Raw genomic sequence first — 12,382 nt, 5'->3', positions numbered from 1 at the left:
AATGTAGCTTCATGCAAATTGTGCTATTGTGCTCCTGCCTTTTTTTTTTTTTTTTTTTTTTTTTTAGCACTGGAGAATGATTTACTATTGGGGCTTCAGAGAGGCTGTTAAAGAGTGTGTTCTAAACTCATGATTATTTAGTCAGATGTTAGGAACTACAGTACTTTTCCAGAACTCTACTACTGGTAATATGAACCTATAGGGAAGGGTAATCTATTTTAGTATTACACCCATCTCGATTGCATCTGGACAACCAACAGTTTGGCTGAGATAGGATGGTTGTTAAATGGTTGTTTTCCAGATTTTCTTTAAGAGCAAATACTTCTCTCATACAGAAAAGCATAAACAAGTATCTTCATTTGGGTTCATGTATATGCCTGTTTTCCACAGCCTGTAAGAGATTTTTTTTTTTATTTTCCTCCCTTCTTTCAAGCCTGGATGGTGCTGATCTGTCAATAAGAACAGAAGACAAGACCCTCTGTTGAAAGGGGTGGGGAAAAAAGTGCTTTAGTTGATGCAGTGACTGTTATTTCAGTACAGGATATTTATATGTTTTTTTCTGATTTCACAGGAAATACTCTGAGCTTCACATTTACAGAGCCACGTTGGCTGATGCTGGGGAATACGTATGCAGAGTAAGCAGCAAGCTAGGAAATGACAGTACTAAAGCCAGTGTTACCATCACAGACACCAATGGTAAGGCTTCACTCATTATTTTACTGTCACATTCAGACAGACCATGTATTAAAGCTGCCAGCAGGACAAAGGGCTTAGACGCAGGACAAAACTTGGCAAGTGAAGTGGAAGCACTGAAATCTTTTAGGTGTACTAAGAAAAGCAGTCAGGCCTGACTTGTCTATTATGTAGGTGAGGCACTCAATTTGCCTTACAGACAAATGGGCTGTCTCCTACAGATCTCAGGACAGATCTGTAGCACCAAGTCTAACACACAGTCTAAGACACCAAGTCTAAGACACAGTCTAGTCAAGATTAGAAAAAGATGAAGGGGATATTATTTTAATCCCTGTTATGCACAGTGAGGGAAGTTGCATTTAACCTAAAACATATCATAGTCTGAACTGCTAAACCAACACTTCTCACTTTAAGTAATATTTGTATTGCTCTGATTGCCACCATATTTACTTTCACATATGGTGATAGGTTTTTGTTTTGATTTCTAAAACAGTAAACACAAAGCCATTAATGTGTCTGAAGACAAATTATTCAGAGGTTTGAGTGTGATTCAGATGCTTTGATTCAGGTATTGTAACTTAAGGTTGATTGTGATTTAAGCTGAAATAGTGTTTTTCAAGTTTGGCTTTGATTAATTCAGCTCCTGTAATTCAAACTCCAGTGTCCAGCCACTGTGAAGTACAAAACAAACATGTCCTCATTAGCCAACAAAGCAGAAGTTCTCTGCAAATCACAGATGAGTTAAAGATGTTATAGCAATGTGAATTTACCAGGCATGCTTTCCTGTTCCATAATTTCTGTGTTGTTAAGTGGGAGATAGGCATTTATATAAACAGAAATCCAAATGTAAACTTTTTCCAATGGGATTTGTCTTCGTCTATCTGCTGTTTTGTAATCACACAGCATCTGCTTGACTGTATTCACTTTGTGTATTTGCTATTCTTTCTCATCAACTACAGAATCTCAAGTGCTAGAATTTCATTCTAGCTGTATGGTATTATAATCATAAGCAGATGTCAAGAGACTGATATAAAAGATCAAGTGTTATTTACTGGAATGTTGCTAAGAGGAAAAATGGGTGTTTCCATGTAGTTTTGTAGATTCTCTCGGTTTCCATGAATAGAAATTTTGGTTGCTCATTAGCTGCTTATATGGAAAGCTCCTATATGGTTTCCATAACTTAACTGTAGGCACTGTGACTAGGCAGTTTTACAGATAAATGCAGGGAAAAAAAAAAGCGTGACAATTTTCTATTACTTTCTCACACAAGGAACAGTGTCATGGGAATGCATGCAGGACCTGATTCCTGTGCTATGTGACATGGATTTTTCAGCTTCCTTTTGGGCTATGCTGAATGACTGCAAAACACTCCTGCTGCAAGAGGGCAAGAGCTTGGTCTCAGTAGAAAGTATTTGTGGCAAGCTCTGTTATGTGCATCCATAACATATATGTTAAAATCTATCTAATTGTGTTATGAAGTATAAATTGTTTGAAACACAGCCGTGCATGCAAATGCAAGGCAAACTGGAATCCAGTCTAAACCTGCCAGCTGCCTCTTGTCCATAAAGATCTGAACAGGAAACTCAGTGATATCTGGACTGGAACATCTCAGTGATATTTGATCATCTAGACTCCGGCATGGCAGCATTCATTGGTGGAATAAATCAATCATGCATATCTGGTTGCTACATGTACATCTGAGCCCCCTCTGCTTACTTTTCCTTATAAATTACCAATAAAATTGTTCATAATTTTCCTGCTAATGGTGGAATTTTCCACCTGGATTTGAGAAACAGCGTGGGCAACATCTGGTGACTTAAGAGCAATAGATCGTTATGGCCTCAAAGGGCAACATCTGCCTTGCAAACAGGAATAGACCCCCTGCATGAGTGACCTTCTCACCCCTACTTCCCCCACATTCCCTGACCTCTTACCCTTGCTAGCTGAATGACAGATTTGGGATCCAAAGTCGGTAATGAGCCCTGAAGGGCAGTCATTACTTGGGTCCTGTATAGCTGGGAGGTCCTGCAATATTCATAAGAAAAAAAGAATTTAAAACTAAAAGAAAAAACAAAACAACAAACAAAAAATCCAGCGTATTTAGCTCTTACTCGTTATTATCTGTTAATGGGCTTTTGGGGAAGCCCTTGGAACTACAGTGTAGTCCAAGAGTCCCTGTAGAAAACTAAACTGTTGGTATCTGAGAAGGCTGAACCTCTCAAAGTGAGCAGAGAGATTGCTTTCTTCCACCTCCAGCAGATAGGGTAACAGTGAGGTAAAGAAAAAGGCACCAGAGGGCCTGACTTTGTTGTGGTGATACTGGTCTGCTCTGCCATGTGAACCATAACTTAAATTATGACCTTTAATTTAGTGACCTCACCTGGTCATATTTATTATGTATGCCCTGCTGTCTGCAAACTAGATCTTCCTTTCCCTTTCTGCTGATTACTTTAAGAGTGAGGGTAGGTAAGGTAATGTCCTTTCCTGGAATGGGGTTATTTTTATTTCCAATCTAAGGTTAGTGTTTTTCAGTATCTAAAAAAAAAATCTGCATTTAAATTCCCTAGAATTTTGTAAAACTAGGACTATTTTAGTTGAAATTTTCTTTGCTGGTGTATGCAATGAAAGAGAACCCCAGGGCCAGACCAAAGGTCTGTTTATCATGGTGCCTTGTCTCTAACATCAACTACCAATGGCTATTCGGAAAAAACATAGGAAGAACAAGGCAAATGTGCTGGAGTTTTCCCCCAAGCATACAAAAAGCCATACATTTACCACCAAGGTTGTTGATTTCAATTCCCTGCTCCAAGCACAGAAAAACTAGTATTTCTCAATAAAACAATTGTAAAATATTTTTTGTGGTTTTCAGTGAGCAAAGACCTTAATTTTTCCTCATCTCATTCCCCAAAGTGGTAAACTTTTCTGTCTAAAACAGTAATATTCAATGCAATAGTAATTCCTTTCCTTCTTAGTATTATAAACATTGGTATTACTTAAAACTTTCGAATTTGCTCTTGTGCAAGTTTTTGGTACACGTAAACATGAACACACACACCACACAAACAGTATTAATCTACACAGACTTTTAAATTTTGCCAGTTTTACTGAAAGGTGTAAAAATCTTTGTCTATAGAGCCATGTGTGTGGATTAAAAATGTAACAAATATAAAAATAGTGAGACAAACACAATTTTTACCAATCTTAATAGCAAGTAATAGGAGCTATCCTCTCTATTCTCTTTTAAATTTATAATGAGTGTAGCTTGCCCACAGGATATGAGCTGCCTTCTTATTTTCATTCACTCATACTCATGTATGCTCCCCTAAGAAAGATTGTAATTGAGGTCAGAATAGAGGCATGAAGTTCTCCTGGTGGTGTATAAATAGTACAGAAGTTTGCAAATGCAATAGTAACTGCTTTTTTTTTGTCCATCCTGATTTCTTACTTTATCCAGGCAAAATTCTTGTGGTGAATTTTTCAGAGATTTTCTCATCAGCATAGGACCTTACTATGCTTAGTAAATAACACTGACAATACTTCACAGCACAGCTAAAGCTTTCAATTTACTCAAAAACTCCTGTATTTAGACAACTAGCTAAGTGATATATTTTTGATAGAGTCAAGCATGCTCTAGCTGCATGTGGTGTCAGTCTTTTCCACTACAACCTGTTGGCCTGATTCTTTTGCCTCTCTGAGGATGTTTTCTGTGCCCAGCATGTTTCAGGGTGCAAAAGGGTGGATTCATGCAGAAATATTTCAAAAGCCAGAAGTCTGCAATGCTGGTTCTGCTGGGTTGTGTGCCGGGTTTTGGGTAAGCACTATTCCTTCATGTCTGTGGAAAGTGAGTTGATGTAGTTTGACTCATCAGTGTGGCTGGCTGGGACAATTTTGCCTGAACTGATGGGTACTAGAAGTACTCAGGTGATCTGTTAATGTATCTCAATGTTAGGCAGAGGTGAGCCTTGGTAAATTCATTAGCTACTCAGTGGCCTGTGCAGGTTTTTTTTGGTTTTTTTTTTTTTTTTTTTTGCATCCATAGGACTTGCAGTAGTAGTAACAGCTTCACACTGTACAGTAATCAATAAGGATCTGATACTCATAATTCATTCAATTTTAATTTGCTCTTCCTCTTCTGAAGACAGACAGTAGCTTAGCTTCAAGAAGATGACTGAGAAATAAGTAAGTAAAAACATCTTATACCTAGTACGCATGGAGCATGTGACAAACTATGAAATACTTCAAGTGCAAAAGAAGTCCCTTCTTCTGTCCAAGACTTGATTAAAGTTGGAGATCAGGGTACCTCTTCTCTTTAGCATAATTGCAGTCAAGCTGGGACATAGTCTGTTTTTAACTGGCTGGCATAACGAGTCAGATTCTCTCCTGGAGCAAATCAGCATGCTTAGACCAATGTCACTGATTTGGTCTTTGAAAGAAATGTGGCCATCAGTTCATTTGGTATTGCAACTCCCCTAAGAGTACTCTTGAACCTTTCCCTGCAATTTGACATACTTGGATTGAGGGCAATGTTCTTTTAATCTGACTCATCAGTAGTTTCTTGGAGGAAAAAGGGGGAAAGTATGGTAGTTTTAAGAACCTAAAAGTTAGTTTAGCCAGTGGACCACCCTGTGTTTTTGACTACATATGCATGCATGCCTCTGAGGCCCCAGACTACAGCCTTACCAACCTTCTACACAACTACTCTCTGCTCTGCCATCTATAGACCAAGTGACAGAGATTAAGAAAGTGCTCCCCCTTTCCTCAAGGTGTATGTTAGTTTGTGTCATTGTTTGTATAATTCAGATGGTATCACCCTAACAACACAAACAATTCGAAAGTCTTAAAACTTACATCACTGTCAGAAAGTACACAGCAGAATGCCAAAAGCTTGTTTGCAGCTCTAATTACCTATGGTGTCTGAATCCTTCTCAGAGCCCAGGTTGTTGTCCCTATCAGGGTTCTCAGAGTGACCACCTGCAAGGCCTGAACTAAAACCTATGAGCTCAATCAAATCCCTTCAGCTTGCTCAAGCAGCCTTTTTTGCATTAGGCCTCTGACAAACTAAATGGGGGGAAGAAAGCTGTGAGGGCATGCACAGAGCTGTTCATACCAGCAGCTGTGAGGCTCGTAAATATTTGGCTATCCTGGAGAAAAGGTTTTGGCTGAGGAGGAGAAGCGCCTCCTACCTCAGAACCTTACAGCAGAGCTTGTTGCCCACGCAACAAGGAGTGGTCTCCTCTCAGCAGCCCAAACAAAGTTCCCTATCTGGAAGGATGGATCAACATATCAAGACCATAGGGTTGCTGGGAGTCCTGTGTGAGTTGAAGGAGCTCTTCCCTATTATGTCAGGCTAAACAGCAGAAGATGCTGCTGGCCCGAGTACTAAGGAAATAGGACTGAGAGGCTGCAGAGACCAGCTCTTTAAAACATCCCCAGACAAGGATCTCTCATGGATCCCTCAGTAGTTTTATATAAGTTAGCCCCTACACAAACATACCCAGTTTCAGGAAACAGCACTTCACCAAGACTTAGTATTCCTAGAAGTGCCAAGGGACAGAACTGGTTGTAGCCTCTGAGGTAGCTGCTCCTCATGGGAACTTAAACGTGATGATGAAGACAGGGCTGCAGGCTGCCACCTCCATACCCTAGCAGACTGCTGCAGCAAAAGTATTATGATTGAAAAATGGTCTCAGCTCTTCCACCTGATGGCCTGCTATGAGAAGCTTCTTTTTTGTTTGCTTCTTGTGTTCAGGTAGCTTGTCATATGTATCTGTGCTAGCCTTCCCAGGCACTGTAAAACGCCCTTTGTATGGTTGTAGTAAACTGTGTGCAGTAAGCAATATACACAAATGTTATGTCTTGCAAATTTTAGCACCCACTGTTAGTGTTGCTAACATGAATGTTACTAGCGGGGCTTGATAAAGTGTGACTTTGACACATGTTTTCCAAATGTATTTCTCAGCAGCTTCAGGTGTAGGAGGCTCTGGCTGTGCTTTTTTTTTTTCCATTGGCAGCTTCCCATCAGCCTTTGTACTAACACAGCTGGGCTGGGGAAGTGCCAGTAAGAAATGCTCCATCAAGCTCAGCGCAGGCACTAAATGGAACATGGTTTCTTTAGTGGTGAAAGAAAAGTTTGCTCCAGTTGTGCCAGATGCTGAGCTATGCAGGTGTCAGACCTGTTCCATCTCCTGATGTGACTAAGAAAGGTTAATTGCTCAGACAACCCAGCTGCACAATAGAGAAACTGCCATTATGCAATGGTTTTGACCTTAATAATTTTACTTATGATACATACTTTCATGCCATGCATCACTGGCTGCCAAGAAAATGCTGCATAACATGTTCTCTCCCATTAGTGAGATGAAACTGGGATGCACTAACTAGGCAAATAACATATTTACCAAAGAAAGGTGTACCAAAATGGAAAAAAAGAAATACAAAAGAAGAGCAAGGAAGTAAGAAGTTAAAATGCAGAACCGATATTAAAGTTTAACAAGAGGGACATTCAAGGGAAGGCCTTTGGACTAGTTTTGTCTCTGGTCAAGTTTCTGTGAACTCTGGAGACAATGAGCAAAGAACCATTGGAATCCAGATTCACAAAACAGAATAAAAACATTCCGGAGTTGCCTTTTCCTAAATCTCTTAATGAGGTATTTTTTAAATTCTGTGTGTTTGACCTACTAGGGGATTCTTGGTGTGCCTTGAGGTTCCAGGGCAAGACTTTTTTCTTGGCATTCAGGGCCTTTCTTCAGCTATAGAGCTGAAACTTGTGCAGCTGCATTGAACTGCACCACTTAATGTCTGAAATGTGTTTTGAGAACTTGGGGAAGTCCAAGACTCTTGATGAATACAACTGAAGAGTGATTTGTTCACACCTAAGAAACTGCACACAGTTGTGGCTTGCGGGGACAGCAGGGCACTCGCAAATCAATGCTGTCATTGGAACAAGGTCTCTGTGCAAGTCTGTGAAGCCTAAACAAAGGCTTTCTACATTCTGCTTTCTTCCATCTGCACGTTTTGCATTAGCAAGGATCTAAATATGGCAACATCATGCCCCTTAGCCATCAGCTGGTTCAACAAGTGAGTGCAAGCAGTCTGTGCCAATATGTAAGTAGCAATGGTGTATGGACATATATGTAGGACCAGTATGGAAGCGCAGCTTTTCCCATCTCCTCAGCAAAGCAACTGTTTGATTTCTGTCACAGAGCCCCCAGCAGTCCATGAGGGATGGGGTTTGTATGTGCTCAGAAGATTTCCCTGAAGTGGCAAGTGACACTATTGGATGTACTTACCAGCAATTCAAGTGATATGAACAGAGATACATCTTTGCAAAATTTAACTGCCTAGAAGCATAAGGAGTGAATACTCACACTGACGTCTTCCAGAAACAGAGCCATCTGGATGATTTCTCCTGTTGCCACTGATCAGTTATTTCCAGAGGAAAATGAGTGATTGAACAACTGGCTTCTTTCAGAAGGACCAGGCTTTTTTCTTCAGTTTTGCTAGTAGGCACCATCATTTTTTGTTTTTTTTTCCTGAAAAGAAACTTCTGCAAGTTGATATCTGATTGAAGCCTCTGTCTACTGGAGCAAAATTTAAGCTTCCTTCTTTGAACACTTTTTGCTTCTTTACCTTGTCCATTCTGGAGCTGAATGCTGCTTGAGGATCATCTGACACCATATTATAACTTCTTGTTGCCTCTTGTGTTTTCCAGAGAGTACCAGCAAGATACCAGTATCAACAGAAGTGACAAAAACTTCTTCACGTAAGTTGAATTAACAGTCTTTCTGTCTCTTTCTTTTCATTTCTTCTTAAAATTGCTTCTACAGCACTGAAGCAACTCCTTCTTAACAGAGAACGATTCATCTACATCCAGCAGCTCTGTTTCTGCATATCACATTGCATACTTGAGCTACTTCAGAGACCAAGAAATGAATGAAGAAGGGTTAAGCATACCTTTTATTTTCCTAGGGCTGTATTGAGGAAGCAAATTTGGCCTACAGTTGTCAGGCTGCAGCAGCCCAACTGAAGAAGTATTTGTGTTGTCAGGAATTATGTTTTAAAAAAGCTCTTACCTCCTTCTCCTATAAATCCTAGCAGCTGCTTGTGAGTTTACTGAGTGTATAGGCGTATTGATGTGCCCTCAGGAAAGTCTGTTGCCTAGACTGCTCTGTTCCTCAGGGCTCTACATACAATTCCTGACAGCTCTGCAGGGTCTGTGAGTGTACACAGGTAACTCACTCTCAGTAATTTAACCACTTTTGAAGCTGCCTTGGCATACTAGGAGCCTTCTCCAGGTGGTTTTCTTTCAAGCTGATGGAATTTGCTTTCAGCATCCTTCCTGCAGTTACAGATTGCATACTTCCAGAGTTGCAGTACTGCTGGAACTGACCCCAGGAGAAGCTGCTTTCATTATTTAACTGTTAAGAGTTACTTTATATATGGCCACAATACAAGAACTTGTCTCTACTGATGACTTTGGCTGAGACAATTATAGATAAATGTGTGTAAGCCGGGCAGCCCAAAGATTTACAAGATGCACATACCCTCCCTGGCAAAGAGGCTGGGGTCCTGCTAGCTTTTTTGGGAAAGCTATGTCTGGCAAGGATGGATTTTAGTGTGAAATGACAGTGTTTGTAGGCTAGATCAAGGAAAACAGTGTGATTGCCAGATTTTGCATTTAGCATGCCTGCAACCTTTCCTTTGATGCATCTGTGTGTGTGGCGACCTACTTCTGAAATCTTGGCATTGCTGCCTGACAGAAGAGACGTTGGATATGCCCATATTCTTTCATGTTCTCAGTGGGGCCTGTCACTGGTGTTTCACTGGGAATATATGAGACCACATAGCTAATAGCAAGTGTCCTGTAACCATTGGAACCATTTTTGTTCAAAGAAGGTGACATGCTGGTCACTGACTCCACTGGGCTTGCCTTGCCTTCTCCCTTGTGCAGCAAGAATGTAGTCCCTGCACTTTGCTGCCTCCTTTCCCATGAATTAAAGTTCTTGTTCCTGAGCAGTCTCTTTCCCTGCTTACATCCCTTCAAGTGCCTGCTGTTACAGTACTGTCTTCCTCTTTACTACTATTGTGCCGCTGGAGAGGAGGAAGCTGGGGTATTCAAAAAGCTGGCTGCATTCCTGATGGATCTCTGCACTGGCAGATTTCATGCCAAGCACCACATCATGGTACTGTCCCCAGAATAGCAAAAAGCAGTATGTTTAGTGGCTGCTTGTGGAAGTCTCCACATGGAGCTCTGAGAAGGTCTTTGATAATGTGGCTGGAGCAGAGACCAGCTTAGTCCCAAACCCAGCCAGGTGCTGTTTTTCCTACTGTTTTATCCCCATTCTGGATCCAGACCATGTCTTTCTCTAACACTTCATGAGTTTCCTGGCGACCAGTAGTGCCTGGGGTTTTGGGCACTGCAGATTTTTTCCAGGACTTTCAAATGAGAATAATTAATTAGTGTGTTGTTTCATTACTTTGAGACAGACTATTGTGAAATGCTGGTGTTCAAATCACCAGCATCTAGGTCTCTTGAAGTATTGCTGCAGTTACTTTTTGATGATAGGAGGACTGACAGAGCAGTCTTAGTTTTTGAGTGGGTTTTTTTTTGCCTAAAACCAGGCTTTGTTAGGCAACAGATTCATCTTTTCTGTGTGACATGACATGTTAAATATTTCACTACAGAGCATGCAGTATGCCTGACCTGCACCCTAGAATTCACAGACTGGCTGTTAACCACCTCTACTTCACATCAGCACATCGCATAGCCACCTTAGGCAAACTATTCTCTCTTCAAATTATTCCTTTCAGCTGATAATACTTCTCAAGCCTTCTCTTGAATTCTTTATTCATGAATGACACCATATATGATTTGTTAGATAGTGAAGGCCCATGAAGCCACCCAAACACATGGCTCTTAATAGCTGTGTGGTTCAGGTTCCTATAGTTCAGGAGGTTCAGACCTAGCTTCAGGCTACCTGCTTTTTCTATAAACTTTTCTGAGTGCTTCCTTTGTGTGGTTTGTGTTGAGGTGCATGTCCTTCCACTGTCCTACAAGATTATTTACCATTCTTTTTCCATTCTTATAACTTTGGGGCTGGTGCCATGTCCCATTTTGGTCTGGAATGTGTTCTGCTTTCCCTTTCATCTACAGCTCTCTGCAGAGGTGGTGACACTCATGGACCCTCCTATCTTTCAAGCTACAGAAGTCCTAAACTATAGTTGTGATACACTGAAATTCCTTACCGTTCAATAGGAGTTATGTGAGAAGAATATAAGAAGCTAGTGCTTCCTGGGTCAGCATGTGTAGCTTCAAGACCTACTGCTTTCCACTTTCCTCTGATGCTGTCAGAAACAGCTGAAAAGTTTACCCTGTCTTTGCCAGTTTTCTCACAGCCTTTCCTCCCAGGACTATGGAGCATTTTTGCTATAACTGATTATTTACAGTGCGCCTAGGACATGCTGAACCAACTTTGAAGTTCTTTGCTTTCTCAAGCTATCTCATTTTTTTCTCTGCTCTGCTGGGTTTCTGACTACTGAGGAAAAAAAGCAAAAATAAAAGAAACCTCTACTGGGGGAAGACGCTCAGGCTCCTCCAGTATAGTGCTGTAGCTGGGGCTGTATTCTTACAACTTTATTGTTACTTCTGTGTGTTGCAGAACCCATGCTTAGGATACAAGCTTCAACAGAAGGAACAAACACTTCCTCCTGTAAGTATATGCTAGTTGTTTAAATTATTGCTGGCAAGACCCTCAAGTATATTTCTCCCTTCCTAGCTTAGGAAAAAATGTGCATTAAGAGATCAGGAGCGACTGAATGGGATTTCTGAACTACACATGCAATTGTTATTTGTTATATATTATTAGAACTCTCAGAGGCATGCTTTTTGTGTATTGAGGCTCAAACACCTTCCTTCAGAAAGATCAAATGTAGGTTTGGGCAGGGCAAAGGAGGAGGAAACTACACCAGTGTTTCCTACTTGGAATTCCCTTCCCTCCCCACACAGTATATTGCATATTCCCTTCCCTCCCCACACAATGATTGCTTCAAACACTGTTTCCTCTGCCTCCACAGCCCCTGGCCTTGGGGTAGCTGGAGCACCCTCAGGTCCAGCCATCCCCACCTGGGTGCATTTCCCTTCATCAGCATGCCAGCTGGTGATTGTTAGAGTTCTTTCACTCTTTCTTCTGTGCCCCACTACCCTTGGGAAGAAGATGAGGAAGGTGACGACATCATTTTGCGTGTCTTCCCTCAGTTGGGACAGAGAGCCAGAAATTATTCTTTCCTAAGAAAGAGAGATTATCTCACTGCTTATCTCAGGAGCACACTGGGAGATGCAGGGGTACCAGTGAGGAAAGTGACTCTTTTCTTCCTCTGTAGTGATGCTTCCCAGGAATTATGGATTAGCCATAATCCTATACAATTTTACCCTTGAGAACCATTAGGAAGAGCCTTCTAGTTCTTTACTGGAACTAAATCTACCATCTATTGGGCTGGTTTTGAGCAGTCTGGAAGGCCGCTTTACACAATCAAAGTCAGTGGGGTTGTGGGAGGTAGGGTATTAATCTCACTCTAGAGCAGTAAGTGTTGCCAGCTGCTAGAATAGGATGGCAGGTGAGGTAGACCAATGGTCTGATCCACTCTGACAGTTCCAGAGCTGCTATAAAATGTGCTTTATAGCAAACTATAC

General features: G+C 41.2%; 1 protein-coding gene across 19 annotated transcripts in view; it reads left to right on the top strand.

The window, feature by feature from the left end:
• The window catches only part of NRG1 (neuregulin 1), a 447,143-nt gene that overhangs the window by 311,456 nt on the left and 123,305 nt on the right, over positions 1 to 12,382 (top strand). For 12 of the 19 annotated variants that reach the window (XM_068176234.1, XM_068176238.1, XM_068176241.1 and 9 more), the window contains 3 exons: positions 572 to 696; positions 8,405 to 8,455; positions 11,352 to 11,402. In XM_068176234.1, the coding sequence (XP_068032335.1) occupies positions 572 to 696; positions 8,405 to 8,455; positions 11,352 to 11,402 (227 nt within the window). Of the gene's footprint in view, positions 1 to 571; positions 697 to 8,404; positions 8,456 to 11,351; positions 11,403 to 12,382 lie in introns of those variants that run through there. The other 7 variants (XM_068176240.1, XM_068176237.1, XM_068176248.1 and 4 more) reach the window with 5 other exon arrangements.

This window comes from Anomalospiza imberbis, chromosome Z (assembly GCF_031753505.1).
Source record: "Anomalospiza imberbis isolate Cuckoo-Finch-1a 21T00152 chromosome Z, ASM3175350v1, whole genome shotgun sequence".
Classification (NCBI taxonomy): Eukaryota; Metazoa; Chordata; class Aves; order Passeriformes; family Viduidae; genus Anomalospiza; species Anomalospiza imberbis.
The sequence above is the reverse complement of the archived record's forward strand: the minus strand, read 5'-3'. Positions and strand labels throughout refer to the sequence as shown.